The 16,213-nt window shown below is 35.1% G+C and overlaps 1 protein-coding gene and 1 pseudogene across 2 annotated transcripts; both read right to left on the reverse strand.

The window, feature by feature from the left end:
• Nucleotides 1-308: 308 nt before the first annotated feature.
• On the reverse strand, nt 309-7,640 carry LOC143614205 (DNA repair protein RAD5B-like). 2 transcript variants are annotated; one of them, XM_077087713.1, is made up of 18 exons: nt 6,170-7,640; nt 5,944-6,077; nt 5,723-5,858; nt 5,586-5,639; nt 5,007-5,162; nt 4,774-4,925; nt 4,598-4,682; nt 4,312-4,503; nt 4,066-4,209; nt 3,836-3,988; nt 3,668-3,735; nt 3,342-3,464; nt 3,158-3,257; nt 2,427-2,539; nt 1,777-2,143; nt 1,171-1,242; nt 982-1,080; nt 309-514 (listed from the first exon to the last, which is right to left on the reverse strand). In XM_077087713.1, the coding sequence occupies exons 1-18, from the start codon at nt 7,481-7,483 to the stop codon at nt 392-394; spliced, it is 3,585 nt and encodes a 1,194-aa protein (XP_076943828.1). In that variant the 5' UTR covers nt 7,484-7,640; the 3' UTR covers nt 309-391. The 2 variants fall into 2 exon arrangements, with proteins under 2 accessions (XP_076943828.1, XP_076943825.1); XM_077087710.1 differs by having other exon boundaries at nt 310-514; nt 1,777-2,344.
• A 2,757-nt stretch (nt 7,641-10,397) lies between these two features.
• Nucleotides 10,398-11,269, reverse strand: LOC143613871 (enoyl-CoA delta isomerase 2, peroxisomal pseudogene; annotated as a pseudogene).
• Nucleotides 11,270-16,213: the final 4,944 nt, after the last annotated feature.

Below are 16,213 nucleotides of genomic sequence, written 5' to 3' on the forward strand. Positions count from 1 at the left end.
TATATTGTTGACTTTTATGTATTATTTATTTGTAATTTTTTTTGAACTGCTGTGTTTGTTGATTATGTTGAAAGAAAGTGATATTTCGATTATGTTCTCTATTTCATTTTAGAGTCTAGCCAAATTTTCAATTATTTTGACCAAATATAACAAATGAGTTACAAAATAAAAAAATTTAAAATAACTTACAACTATAATACATATGTTATACCAGTAAATAATCAAAACCAACCCGGTAAGCCAAACCGCACATATCATTAACTGATTAAACCATCCGACTTGCTTTGATTTAACTTTACAAAAAGTGAAGCATTACACCAACACAAAACATAACCTAAACCAAATGTATTTTCATTTCAAAAATAAGAAATCATTACAAACAAAAACTACATCATCTAAAGAGCATCTTAAGTTCTTCAAGCCGAGCTGAACGAACTTCCTCATCGGTAAGAGCTCCGGCTATCATCCGTTGCTTCCTCGCCTGAACTTGTTGCATTCGTTCCTCCACAGTATCCTACACAAAAGTCAATTATATCAAAGAGTCATTTTCAAAGCATAAATTGTAAATCTACAAAGTCTTCAACCTAAACCCATAGGTTTAATATATTTTCATTCAAATGACTGCTCTTAATAATAAAAATTGAAATCATGTGGAGAAAAAAACCATAAAAAGTCAAATTTAGGAGGTGGGTGACCAGAACAACTTATTTAATTAATAATTTTTTAAATCAGGTGTTTTAATTTTCTAATTGGAATATTTGACCCAGAAATATTCAAATACTATTAGCCAGGTTTTCTATTTGTTAGGCAGAAAAAGTCTTGAAAGTCTTAAGCAGAATAATAAAAAAAGTCAAATATACCTAAAGTCAAAGTTGTTATTGGAGTTTATGAATTATTCAGTGGTACTTGAAACAAACTTGAGATAAGTAAATATGGGTTTTATTTATATAAATAATTAAAAAAATAACAAAATATACTAACCTTTACGATAAATCTTCTAACGCAAACGGTTCTTTTTTGACCAATACGATGAATTCTCATAATCGCTTGTTCCTCAACCGCTGGGTTCCACCATGGGTCCTACAAGATTTAGCATAGCAATGTGAGTTTTGTAAACAAATCAAGAAACATAAAAAAGTCAAAGTCAAAAAGTCAACATGGTTACATTACCATAAGAAATACATTAGAAGCTGCAGTCAAATTCAAGCCAACACCACCAGCTTTTAGGGACATTAACAACACCTGCAAGATGACATAAGTTAGATATACAAAAAATTTGAAACTAACTCAAAATTCAACCTTAATGTTCCAAAAATATAGCTTGACAGGGAACAAGGGTAAAACAGACTTTTTTTGTAATACACACGAGGACCATTTATACGAGCTAACAATAAATATCCACCATTCCAAAGATCAAATGTGTGACACATAAAGCAAACCGTTGAATTATATGTGAACGTTTAACAAAAGTTAAATTTTGACTATCCTTTATAAAAAACCATGTTTGCAACTTTTTGTGAAGAGACGTTTAAAAATACCGTACACACGTAAAACAGTCTTTTTCAAAAAATTACTTTTGCTTAAATGTTAGCATAAAAAGTTGTTTCTATAAAACCAATTTTACAACTTTTTATGCTAACATTTAAACAAAAGTAATTTTTTGACTTATAACATGAAGCATGTAAGAAACGTTTAAAAGATTGTTACACCCCTTATACGACTTAAATTCGAATAACCAAAACAAATAAATAATCAAAAACAGTTAAAAAATCTCACCATTTCATCAGTGGTTTCACTGAACTCCCTCAAAGTCTTCTCCCTATTCTTTTGTGACAAACTTCCATCAAACCTTAAAAACCCAATATTCTTCCTTCTCATAGGAATCTCCAAAAGATCCAAAAATGAAGTCCACTGACTAAAAACAATACTTTTCTCACCACACCCTCTTTTCCTTATATCATCCAAACACTCCAACAGCTTCAAAACCTTTGAAGATTCTTTCCAATTCTTCTCAACATCAACTCTAAACTTACTATCAGATGGGCACGTAATAAGATCCGTTTTTTTCAAATCTTGCCTACAAATTGGGCATAACCCGTGGGACAAACTTCTCCAACTTGATAATAGACACTCTCTACACATCCTATGTGCACACGGTGTAATCACTGGGTCATCTGCAGACTCTAAACATATAGGACACTCGGTGTTTTCACCTTTCTTTAAATCATTTACAACTTCTTGAATGTAAGCTTTGCTTGGATTTGGAGCTGATGAATCAAGATTATTATCCAGAAACCTTTTTGCAAGCTTGTTTAGATCTGAGAACTGTTGGGAATCGCCTCGGCTGTAAATGTTAAAAAAATGCATTAAGTTTTTGTTAAAAAAGATTAAAAAGTTGGAATTTTTATTTGGAAATGGTTGCTGACCTCATAACAAGAAATGGGTGATTGCAACATTGTCTTAATCTAAGCAGGAGTTCAAGTATATTGGCATAGTTGTGTAGAACTTTGCCTTGTGCAACAAATTGATCAAATTGAACCTGTTTTAAACAAAAAAAATGTATGAGGTGCATGATATAAACACATATAGGTCTGTAACTGAACAGAACATTTAGTGATGATATAGTGAACTGTATGGCAGGAAGAATGCTTATATTTTTTTATTTAATAAACGGACTAACATGAAAAAACTGTGTTCTTGTTTGTTCCCTTATGTTCATGAACGTTCGTTTATTTGAATTCGTTTATGTTCATTAGTTATGTTTGTTTAAGTTTGTTCGTTTACGTTTGTCACTATTCATTTGAATTTTTAGCCTATTACAGTTTAGTGTAGTTTTAATGACTTTTTAGGCTCAACTCGTTCCCTTCACAATGCTTTTAACTAGTTTTAGTTAAGTTCGTTGTTTATGCTTGTTAAAATTGACAATACCATTAGCAAACAAACATAAACGAACAGAACACGTTCATTTTCTCAACGAGCAAACACAAACAAGAAAACCTTGTGCGTTGAACTGTTCATGTTCGATGGTTTGTTTGCTAAAAATTAAACCAACAAACACAAACATGCTCTTTCATGTTTGCTCTATTTGTTTACAAGCCTAAGCATACATTATTAATAACAATAAAGTAATAAGTCCTAAATAATGAGTGAAACATACTTTAGATCTCTTGAAAAGGGCATCATAGAAATCATGTTCGGCTTCTGATTGTTCACATTCAATAATTTGGATGTCAGTTGGTGGCAGAACAAGAATTGGCCTGAATCATAAAAAAAAATTAGTACAAATTTAATAACTTAAATCATTGAACAGCTTAATGAAGATTGCAATCTTGTATACACACCTTCCTTCTTTATCTTTTGTGTCTTTTGTTCTTCTCAACATGAGTGGTCTTAAGATGGCTTTTACGAGCTTTAGCCCTCGTTTATCACCATTCTCATAAGGCCTCTGTATTAGTTTGTTCCACCTAATAATCAAAAGTTCAAAAAATTACATAACAAAGAAAAAAACTCAAGATTTCTGATCAACAAATGCACTTGAGCACAAGAATAGCACTTTTATTAGTTTTTTTCCTGTTTTGGTCTACCATATGAAGTTGTAAAAGCTAAAAGGTCGAAAACTTTACACAGAATAATATACTTTATAGTGACAAACATTCAAAGTACTGACCATGCCCAGTTACACCATGGCTCAACATGCAAGAAACACAAAAGGCTATACAAGTCTTCCAAATTGTTCTGCAAAAATAAATTTCATATTAATGTTAATGAAATGAATCTCAAATATAAATATACATACAATCTTATGAATACACAAAAAAATAGAAGTTAAAGTTACCTGAAGCGGGGTACCAGTAAGACACCACCTACAATATGAAGACAAAGCAAATGCAGCTTGAGCACATTGGCTTTTAGAAGACTTGATTGTATGAGCTTCATCTAACACCACTCTATACCAATCTACTTTTTGAAAGATGCTATTTTCGCCAAACTGAATAATAATTCACATAAATAATTAGAAACAATAAGTCATTTCTGAAAAACTATTTTGATAAGACGGTGGCTTACACTTTTATAAGATGCAGAAAGAACACCATAAGTTGTTAATACAACAGTAGGTTCAGATATCACTTTTGGATCAGTGCTTCTATCCCCTCCATAATGAACAAAAACAGTTATACTGTTTGGTTCAGAATGGGTTTCAAGTTCATCCTACAATCAAGAAAAAAAATATAAGTTACAAGTGAATATAAAATCATAATTAACTCAATAATACAAATATAAAAACTATAAATATAAAAACAATTGACCAACCTTCCATTGGCTCAGCAAAGCCATAGGACAGACAATTAGAGTTCCGCCTTGTGGTCTTCTAGTTTCATAACGTTTTAACCTTTTTACTGGCTCGTTTTCATCTTCAGTTTCACTGGTTCCTTTGTGTGGTATTGCAAGGATTAAAGAGATGGTCATTACAGTTTTACCAAGTCCCATTGCATCTGCTAATATCTGCACAGTTCAACAGTTTAAAATAGAAAATTAGTTATAACATATTTGATACATAAAATATGATAACACAATTTTATAAAAGGTAGAAACTTACTCCTCCTCTAGCCATTTGTGTTGCTTTTGGAAATTTGGTAGTTGCCTCACCAGAAAAAATATTGACATAAATTGCAGTGGCCCTTCTGTTTAAGTTCACAAAGAACAAAATGTTTATCAAAAACATAAAATTTTTTAGCTTTATTATCTATAAAATGATTAAATTCAATATCGTACTCATCGCATATACGATATGCTGCCCAACACGGGTGGAGGGTTTCTTCTTCCTTTTCAACATCTACGCCTTTTTCTGATTCTGTCATCCAATAAAGAGCTTGCTTTTGATAAGGCCTTAAATCACATGTAAGTGTAGCTGGAGGGTCCATTTCCTGCAAAAAGATTAGTCAATTCTAAGTCAAATTTTAGTTAAACTTATGTAATGACATTGGTAAAGTTAGTTTTTAATGTACCTGAAGATTGTACATATCAGCAGCACCAACAAGCTTGTTTAGTGATGACTCAGTGATAACTTGAGCATCTTTGTTTGGTTCTTCTATAAGCAATGGTTGACCACCCTTACGGGTTTTGACACAAGGCAGTGCAGATGCAGCTTCATTTAAATCATTCTGATAGAACAGTATTGCACACAGTGAGTTCATAATTAGAAGCGGTTAAAAACTGTAATAATTACTTTGATGGTTCTATGGCAGATCCTGATTCTTCCAAGTATAATATCAAATAAAGGGGTACCAAAAATATTAATATCAAAGTAACTTTCAAAACCTAAGCAATCATTATTTAAATAATGATAAAAAAATTGCTAGAGTAAAGAAAACCAATTATGATGATCACTAGTAATAACATAATCCAAAATCCCTAACATAAGGTCTCATTTTATATGCAAGCAAAAATGGATTGGCGTGTATCGCTTTTAAAGCTTTTAAAAATATATCAATCAAAAGTTTAACTCAATCAATTACAAATTTCAAAATAATAATGGAAATAGGAAACAGCAAAACAGATCAAAATAATAGATCAAGTAAACTTACTTCAAGAGTAACAGCACGCTTACGAGAATCAAGCTCCTCCGGTGTAAACTCAGCCTGATTAAAGCAGGATCAAAACTCCATTAATACAAATTTAAATACTTTATAACTACTATATCTAAGCTTGAAAGAACATTTACCTTTTGAAATGGGCTCTTCTTCAACAATTTAAACAAAGTTAACAAAGGATATATAGTAGTATCAATGCTTGAAGGAGAATCCAACTTCCATGAACAGTTTCCATCTTCAGTAAATATTGAATGATGAATATAAAAACTGCCCAACCACACAAAACCAACGAAATTTAACATATTAAAATAAAACCATATGTCCACAATAAGATCACAAGATGAATATTAACCTTATATAAAGCATAATCTCTTGCATCATGCTAAGACTAGCTGGTGCAGCCACACATCTACCTAGAACTTTAACTTTCTTCGAATTAACAAGTGGTATTAAACACTTAGACCATTCCATCGGAAGACGACCAATCTAAATTAAAAACAAGAAAAAAAACAAAAATCAAGAATCTATTCAAATAAAACAATGAATCTTTTAAATCAAGAATCTTTTCAAATTACTACCTCCCCGGATCTTTTCGTCGAGAATCTTACAATCCCAGAAGCAGCATTCGCATTTCTTGAATTCATCCAAAAGCCACTACTCTTGTTTTTTGAATCCAAGTTAGGAAAAGCAAAATGAACAATCTCATTATCTTCCAGCTTCCGCCCTTTCGTGGTCGAGAGCCCGGTAACCGCAGTCCGTCCCACCAACAACCAATCAACCTCTTCTTCAAAATCCCCAGTCTCTATACCCACCAAACTCACTTTCTTTTCCTCCACAACTCTCTGCCCCTTTTTACCCGAATTCAAACCCGAACCGTAAACCGAAGGACGCGGCACCGATGAAACCGGCTTTACTAACTTAGGCTTTTGATCCATTAAATCAGATTCTTTCTTCACAGCACCTTCAACTTTTGAGGGTGCGCGGAAGGCGTTCGACGAATAGCCCGTATATTGATCATCCAATTTTTCAGATTTAACAGACACAGAAGGTGGAACTGATGAAATCGGCTCAACTAACATCGGCTTTTGATCCATTGAATCATACTCTTTCTTCACAAAACCTTCAGCTTTTGATGGTGCAAAAAACGTGTTCGACGAAATGCCTTCATCCAATTTTTCAGATTTAACAGACCCGAAAGGCGCCACCGATGAAACCGGCTCAACTAGCTCAACCTTTTGATCCATTGAATCACATTCCTTCTTCACAAAACCTTCTGAAAATAAACCCTCAACATTTGCTGCTGCACGGGAGGTGTTCGACGAAATGCCTTCATCCACATTTTCAGATTTAACACACCCGGAAGGCGAAACCGATGAAATAGGCTCAACTAACTCATCCTTTCGATCCACTGAATCACATTCTTTCTTCACAGAACCTTTTAAAACCAAACCTTCACCTTCTAAAGACGCACACAACGTGTTCGACAAAATGCCTTCACCCAATTTCTCAGATTTAACACCCACATCACAATCAAATTTAAATTCACCACCCATTTCTTCCTTCATAGACTCATAATACCTAGAACACTGTTCCAACAAAGCCCTAGTACTAGTCGAATCACGAGACTCACACAACCCAACTCTAGCCTTTTTCAATTTATTAACTCTATCATTACCTTCTTCTATTTCTTCTTGCTTAACTGTCGAAATACGACTCCCACGGGTGCTCGTAATCGTCCTTTTAACCGGAAACTGAGGCGAATCAATCACCATATCATCTGTAGCAGCTTGTTTGGGTTTTGGTGGAGGTGAGAGTGTGAGGTCGATTGAAACAATGGGTTTGGTGATTATTATTACATCGTCGTCTATAACGATTGGTGATGATGTATCCATAGCCGAATAATAACAGCTACAGAGTATTGATTGAAATGGGGGAGAAAGGAATGGGATGTGATTATGTGAGGTCAGTGGTGAAAAGATATTTATTTGGGGGGGAATTTTGGCGCGAGTTGTTAAATTAAAAACTGGGTTTAAGGTTTCGCGGGTTATTATTATTATTATTATTATTATTATTCGAGCGGCAACTTGTTCTTGGCGGTAAAAATATGCGGTAAAAAGATGTAAATGACCAGAATAATTTATATTTTAGCAAAAGTTTATTTTAGATTTGTGATATTCGTTTTTTAACAGCTAATCTTTTATTCGTCTTTTTTTTTTTTTTTGCTTTTTGTGAAGTAGGATCCTAGCTTTTAATGAGTAAGATAGCACCTTGACAAGCACACCATAAAATCTTTGTAACTTTACTTGATATGTATTATTTTTTAATATATATGAATTTATGAATACTTTTATCACTGAAAGTGTACTCTCTTTACAAAAGACTTTCTATTAACCAATGAATTGATTTAAAAATATTTTTGAAGTTTAATGTTATTATTTTATTACTATAATTACCTTGGAACATATTTTGTTTTTCTTTATAAATTTAAAAATACTATGTTTTATAACGTTCTAGTATGTCATTGTTATATGTTTAATTTTATAAATGATTTTTATATAGTCCATAAGTAAGAGTGTCCAAATGCAACCCTTCAGGTTATCGATGTTTGGGGTTGTGATGAATCTTTCAACCGCCATCATGGTTACCCAAATAATGGTGTGCCCACGCTTAATTGGAGATCCAAATAATTTGTCCTGAATATTCATTCAGATATTATATGGTATCATGATACATGGATACTGATATGTATGCATATCATAACCCCGAGCTAGTAAGTCACAATATGGGAACACAAGTAACTAGCGTGTGAACCACCTAACACACACACCAAGGTCGTGTCAACATTATAATTATTTACCAAACATGTGTAAGAGTACAAGTACAACAAAGTTAAGTGCATTCTAAGTATCAAATGGAGGTCCAAAGTGCTCAAAATGTATAGCAATTCACAATGCAATGCAATGCAATACAAAAAACTATAAATCAGAATCATAATCTCGAAACTATCAAAGATAAGTTGTTCACACCTTAATGGATAAATGACTGGTAAACACGAAACTCAATCGATGATCCGATATCTACTTTGTTGATCAGTTCTTCATGTAAGTAATATAAAACATGATAAATATTAAACATATGAGCCTGTTACGGCACGAAGAGTAGTAACCGCAGCAGGGTATGATGTAGTCGACATGCTTGTTATCTTGATCGAGTTCCCCTTTAGGATGTATAGTTAAGGATGGTTAGGGTTCTTGAGAGGAACCCGGTTTAGAAGAGAGAGGAGACGCATGATTTACTTATGTGTGTGAGATTAGGTTATGATGTTAATTTATTCTCTCTATATATACACCCAAGGGGAAACCCTTTATTAGCTATTAAGAGTAACATGGTCCATCAACAATTACCAAGCTAATATATAATAAGGTATAATTAATTATTTTGATTTATTATTATATAAATGATAATGATGGCCATATAAATAAATATATAAAATATGTTTATTCTTACATACTTTTCTATTCGTTATATATTTATATCTATGGAGACTTTGCATATGGTGGAAACAAGATGCTTGCCAATGAAGATATTTTACACGGGATTTAAACACCAAATGAGGGTCCTATTGTATCACATTTATTGTATGCGAGTATTCTAAGGTGTTTTAACAGCAAAGCATATCCAATCTTGAGGATAAATTTAATAAAAGTAAGGTTTTGATTTTTAGGGTGGGTGTGCTTACCAACTTAGTTTTTGTCTTTACTCCTGTAATCCTATCTATATACGCCCACATTGAGTTTTCCGAACTTTCAAATTTATGTACTTGTATAGATACAAAAAACCAGTGGTTGGAATGGGCTGTTACAATGCAAACTAACTATATATTGTTGAAGAAACATGAGTTCGACCGGGCTCAAACGGGTACCTCTACAGGGTATGGTCAACCGAGAATTCTGAATCCGATATTGAAATGTGTTGTGATATATGCAAGACAAATAACAAATGAGGCTTCTTTTAACCACCCTCCAACATAAGAATAAATATGATAAGTAGTAAGGGTAAAGGAAGGGTACAGACATGAGAGAGTTAGATCGGAATCTTTTTACCGTTTGATGGAGTCTTGTATTTATAGCAAGTATGGAATGTCTATTGGGCCATGCGTCGAGAGAATACCCGCTCTTTTCGTTCTGCAGCCGTCATAGTGGAGGCTGTGGATGTCATTTTACACGGATCCCACTGCATAGTACTACCGTCTCCTTTGCGTGACCATCATGGTGGATCCATGCGTACTACCATGTTAGTGCTTCTTCCTGCACAACTCTGGTATTATTCACAATGATCCCAATGTTACCTCGGCATACATGACGCTTTTGGACTTATTTGCTCCGAGGGGGTGCGCCTATTGGTGTTTTCCCCTTGACATTTTCCCCCTTTTAACACCTTTGGTATTTGCATTTACATCTGGATCCGGGATCATAAATGTAATGAATATTATACTACTTCTTTAAGTTTACATATACTCAAATACAGTAATTGTTTAAGAAATCTGTAAATACATTTAACAGATATAACGCCTAGTTTAAATGAAAAAGAAATTAAACAGGTTTGTACTACTGTACTATCAACATAAATTAAATCTATTCAAATGAGAAAGTAACACTAAAGGGCAATGTTATACCTTGTGAGTGGTACTAGACAAATAGTCATACAATATCTGGCATAAACATCATTTAGCCTTTTCATATTACAATTTCATTCAACATTATTAAACCACCATATAATTATACCCCCCCTTAAAAACAACCTTACAAAATATAATAATAATAACCATCCCACCCTTGTTTTTTTTTTCTTTTGTAACGGCGTTTAAAACCACCCACAATTTTATAGCCGAGCCTTCACCAGCTCCTTCGTACTCAACCCGAGCACCCCAATCAGCTCGGGATACAACCCCTTCCTAATTTCCGCATACACCTCCCCATCCCACTTGCGTTTACCAAACCCCTCCCCCATCCGCACCGCAGCCTCCACCGTCTTCTCCCCACTCTCACACGCCGAATCAATCAAACCCTTAACCACCGCCTCGTCCGCCTTCACCTTCACCCCACTCAACAACACATCCCGCCTCACCTCCGGCCGTGCCACCTTCGACCTCACCAACGCCGTGAAATAATCCGGCAACGTCATCCCTATATCCACCTCACTCATATACAACACCCCACGCTCTCGTCCCATGATGACGTAATCATGACTCATCGCCAGCATCATCCCCGCGGCGGCAGCGTGGCCGGTGACGGCGGCGATCGTCGGCATCGGAAGTGAAATCAAGTCCGCCACGACGTCTTGGAAGAGGTTGACCATGTGGCGGAGGAGGTTGACGGCTTCCAACGGAGATCCGCCGGAGTTGGACTTGGCGTAGGCTAGATCGAAGCCGTTGGAGAAGAATTTTCCGGCGCCGACGGTGATGAGGGCGGCGCCGGAAGTTGACTGGGATTTGACTTCGGCGAGAGATGTACGGATGGATGCGATGAGAGTAGGGTTTAGACGGTGTTGATCGTTTCCGGTTAGGGTTAGGATGAAGAGATTGCCACGTTTCTCTAGAGTGCACATTTCGCCGGCGGGAATAATAATAATAATAATATAGATCTGGCCGGAGACTGGTGAGAAGATGATTGGGGTTTTGGGATAAGTATGGATTAGATATTTTATATTTGAATTAGTTACGTGGATGGTACCTGTGGTTTGCTTGTTTTGCATGTTGACTCCCCAACAAATTACAAACTCAAGTTAGTTGTGACTTTAGAGTTGGCCAGTTGGGTAACATTTATGATCTCTAAATTGGATGGACGTTAACTTTGGCCGTTAAACAATACACATACCTACCATAATATCATATTGATTACTACTATTCGTAACGAATTTTGTGTATCCGATTTGTTGAGTACACACTCAAGACCAATTTTGAAATTTATATCAAGTTTGGTGGCATGTCCTAATTGATTTCAGTTTTCCAATATTATTCGTTGGGACTTTGTAATTTAGATGATGTGATTTAGTTTCTATTTAAGTCTCGTGTGGAGGTGTTGTAAGAATTGACTTTTTTTGAACAATAATTATTATATATAATATTTTGCAACTTCTCGACATTAATTAATTCACTGTTCCTTTCAAATGGCTGTTTATGTTTGTACATTTTGCTAATCTATTTGTGCATCTCAAACTGTTGTTGTACTTATTCATACCTCGATGCTATTATAAAGTTTACACATGTACTCCACATTCTCATATGTTTACCTTTTCCCACTTTCTATCTATTTCTCAGACTTACTTTCTCTTTCTCATACATGAGAGACATTTTGAGAAACATAAAGAGCATTCTTCAAAACCCAAACTCATTTAGATGCAATCAGATTTGGGGTTTTCGCATTCTTCTTCTCTGTCCTTTTTCTTTTGTTGCAGACAGTCGTTTTCTCTATGTTGTTTGAGAAATCACCGGCCACTGGCAGTGTATCGTAGTAGCGAAAGTATGAAGGCAATGTTGTGCCACTTTTGGCGTCCGATTTCCGTCTGTTGTGGCTCTGGTTCGTGTGTTGTTGGTATGACAGTGGTGTTGTGCCACTTTTGTAACTTCGGATTCTTCTGTTGCCGGGTTTGACTTTGTAAACCCTAGGCGACGGCGGTAGCAAAGTCACGCGACTTTTGGTTGTCTATGGTTGTGAAGTAACCTCTGTGCTTCGATTACGACAGTTGTCGGGTTCAGTTTGGAACCATAGGCGGCGGTAAGATGCGTATCTGAGTCTTTAAGTTGTGTTTGCTACATCGATGCTCATATTCATTGTTCCTTACATTCATATGTCGATGCTCCATGTGTTATGTTAATGCGAAGTTTCGTTCCTGAAATGCCTAGACCTACGACTTTGTTGTTTGTTGTGTATGTAATCCAGCTGGTTTTTCTGTGTGCAATGTGATGATCGTCTAATACTATGACACTAATCTAAGCGTGTGATTTTCACACTTGGGGTTATATGTTGATTGTGGTGTTCATGGTTTGAATGGTGTTCAACACCATGATTCGGTTTGTTTTTCTTTGTGCTATGATTATCGTTTAGACCGATATGAGCATGTGGCTTTCAACTTGGCTTGATTAAGGGTTTTTTGTTGACATAAGAGAACATTCGTTGTTAGTGGTGGCAGGTTCTTTAGGTGGTTGTTGGTTTGTCATTTGATATTTCAATATACGCTATGATGACACACGGTGGCGGACCCAGGATTTTTTGCCAATGAGGTCCCATATTTTCGGTGTTCAAATTTTTCGGGTCGGTCGTTGTTCAGGTCGGGTCGAGGCGAAGAACATAATAAAAAACAATATCATAATAAAACTTTCTTTTCAATCATCACTACCTGAACGGGTCAAAATGGGTCGGGTTGACACATAAACACTTTGTTTTCCCTTTCTTAAACATTTTTGAGATAGAACCTAGATCCACCCTTTCATAAGCATGTGTTGAAAACCATTAACTTAAACTAGTGAAAAATAAAACTGATATTTTAAAGTGTTTGAATGTTTCTAAAGAAAACCATGCATAAAGTTGAAAACAATGATATGTATTTTAGAGGTGTTTGAATGTTTCCAAAGTTATCATTGCAACATTAGCAATCAAATGATTGATTAACACTAAAAATTAACACAAAAAACCAAAAACTGAGCCTTGTAAGACTTGAACCCATGACCTTTCAAAGATAAAACAAGGGACTTTCCACCAGACCACATCAACATTAATAGTATGGGTTCCAAGTATTAAATCTTATGGGGTCCTCAAAAAATTTAATATATCGCTTCTAATAAATTTTTAAAAAACATTGGTGTCCCGGGACCCGATCCACACTATGTGGGTCCGCCCCTGATGACACACCGTTATTTGGCGAGGCAACCAAAGTTGCAGCCATAGCGGAGCCTGAGTCTAAACTAATTTGTGTTGCATTTTGATTTTTTTTTTACTTTGAATTTCGTATGTATAGAGTAAACTATAAAATTAAGGTTAATTCATGATTGCCGCTTCCAACAACAATAACTCAAACCAATCATTTGGTTTATTTGTAAGGCTTGATGTTGGTGTGTTTGGCCTGCATGGCTTTACTAAGGGGCATCTAATTGTGAGATACCGCCTTTTAATTCGTTCTAATTAAAAAAAAAAAGTTTATGCTAAATGGTGATTTTGGAATATCTTTTAAAGGGAGCGGGTCAAACCCATTTGATTGTTACTCTCCGTTTGTCTATATGTTTCAATGTGTGTTTTGAGATTTTAAAGATTTGTGTATTGAGTGGTTAGCAAAGAGCTATTAAATTAAAAAATTTTGATTTGCATAAAAAGATTTTGCAGCCTAAACCATTTAAACTTTTGAAGCGCAAACAAATTGTGTGTGTAGAATGAAGTTTAAATGTGTTTTGGCCCGGTTTGGGAATGTAAGTCCCGAATCTGGATCACTACAATATGATATCAACCAACACACGTCAAATATGCAGAATCTAGTTAACGTGGTGATTCAAGAACAACGATGAACAATATGAATATAATAAACACTATGAAATATGGTTTCAATGCATACGATTGTATTATCAATAAATCGTCAGATACATAAACCATTTAGCCAAACAATGAAATGCTCTCTAGAGATTATGGTGGCTCTCAACAACTGCTCAACTCTCTAGCCCCCTAGAACCCTATACAATAAGATTTATTTATAGAGTACCAACTATCAAGCCCAAAGTAAAGCCCAATGCCCACCGAGATCCCTTAGTGATCTCGGTTTACATTCATAGCCCAATACGAAACCCAATAAACATATAACTAAGTACAAACCACCAAATATGGACCCAACAATCTCCCCCTTGGTTTGTAGCTTCGTTCTTGTTTATTTCACTTCAGACTAGCCTAACCGAAATCCATAGGGATTTCAGTATTACACCAATGTAATTCTTCAACTCGTCTTTGTTTATATCACTTTAGTCTTGATCATGTCGTGACCTTTTAATATGTGTCAGTCTAACCAATTTATGACCCAACAATCTTTCCCTTAGACCGATGCTTTCAAGATCTTCAGAATCTTTACTAGAACATAATCAGCAACTTCAGCATCTGCATCCAATACTCTACCATCTCCCCCTTTTTGATAGCATCATCCAATTCGAGTCTCAGATACTTCATATGCTTCCGTTGCAAGAAATCAGTCTTGAAAGAACAATCAACTTTGATAGAAAGATCAACCAAAATATTTTGAAAATAATTAAATAAAACAAAATAAGACAGACATATTTTTCTAATTTTTCTAATTTTTATGATTTTCTTGAAAAGACTTGAAATGAGATCATACCCGCTGAACCACACAATAACCGAAATCATATTTCATTAGCAGAAGACAAATTTTAAAACGATTTCTTAACACATTTGTTTCGACAAGAGTAATCAAGAAGTAAAAATAAAATAAATTATATAAAATAAACCAAAAACAACAAATAAAACAAATTTAATCACCCGGTCTGCTTGTAATTTAGCAAAAATTTGGGATCAAATTTCAGTTTTATTGATAAAACTGCCGCCTTTATGAAAATATCCGAACATGGAATCATATTGTTTAAGGTGTTTCCACAAAGATTCATGTTCAGCGTTATTATGACATAAAGAAACAGGTTGATAGCAGATATAACGAACTTAGCATGATTTTCATTGCATCAGTGATATGAATTAGGTTCAGTTCAGCATAAAGTTTAGATGGACATCATGTCACACCCCCATTTTAGGCCTAGGAGTATGATCAATAGTTGGTACCACAAGTGTTAATAAATCAGAGTTACGTTAATTTAGCGGAAGTCTTACATAACTTGTGGATTTAAGTTGTAAATATTTACATAAACAAAAGTTGAGATTTTAAAAGGTTCCCAACTTAAATACAAAAGATTACTTGTTTTTACATTACAAAACCACCATCATTATATGTTAAAGTTTGAACAAAAGATCCGAGCCATCGGATTTAAACATAGCACTTCGACGCTTCCAAGTGCAAATCTTGTTCACCTGCAAAATGTAAGAAAATACGTCAGCAACGAATGCTGGTGAACATGCTGACGCAAAATATTTTCTTTTACTTTATTACCCCTCGATACTACGTCTGTCTCGGCCCAACGTGGCTTAGGAATAAACAAGTTATATAACATGTTATAAACTCAAGCCTCTACTCTAGGTTACCTCAACAAACACCGCAGCGTTTGACTTAGTTAAGTACCCGTAGATATACACAACGGTCGTACTCCCTGCAGGAGAGCGTCCTACGACCAAGGGTGGTGCGATGTGCCCATTCATCGCGTAGTACCACCTATGTAAGGATCCAAACACATGTATACCACAGCCTGAGGCCTAGGTTCATACCCTTATTTATAACGGTTTTAGGAACACATAGTTCCTTGTAAACAAATTTCATATAACAAGTTGACTCATTTTAAAACAAGTTTAAAAGTTTTGGGGCGTATTCACCTTTTTACTTTAGGATCGGCTTCACTCACTGTCCAAGGGTCTTTCCCTTCTTTATCTCGCACCTATAGTACGAGTATAAATATTTGTTAGTCGGAT

This window comes from Bidens hawaiensis, unplaced genomic scaffold (genome assembly GCF_021521415.1).
Source record: "Bidens hawaiensis isolate Kalapana, Puna unplaced genomic scaffold, B.hawaiensis_p1.1 tig00002273_1, whole genome shotgun sequence".
Classification (NCBI taxonomy): Eukaryota; Viridiplantae; Streptophyta; class Magnoliopsida; order Asterales; family Asteraceae; genus Bidens; species Bidens hawaiensis.

Excerpts from the sequence above, each read along its gene's own strand:
- LOC143614205 (XM_077087710.1), bottom strand. The coding sequence starts at position 7,483 with ATGGATACATCATCACCAATCGTTATAGACGACGATGTAATAATAATC. Across the intron at positions 5,640-5,722 it reads AGAAGAGCCCATTTCAAAAG|GCTGAGTTTACACCGGAGGA; the intron begins GTAAATGTTCTT and ends TGCTTTAATCAG. Across the intron at positions 3,465-3,667 it reads CCATGGTGTAACTGGGCATG|GTGGAACAAACTAATACAGA; the intron begins GTCAGTACTTTG and ends TTTGATTATTAG.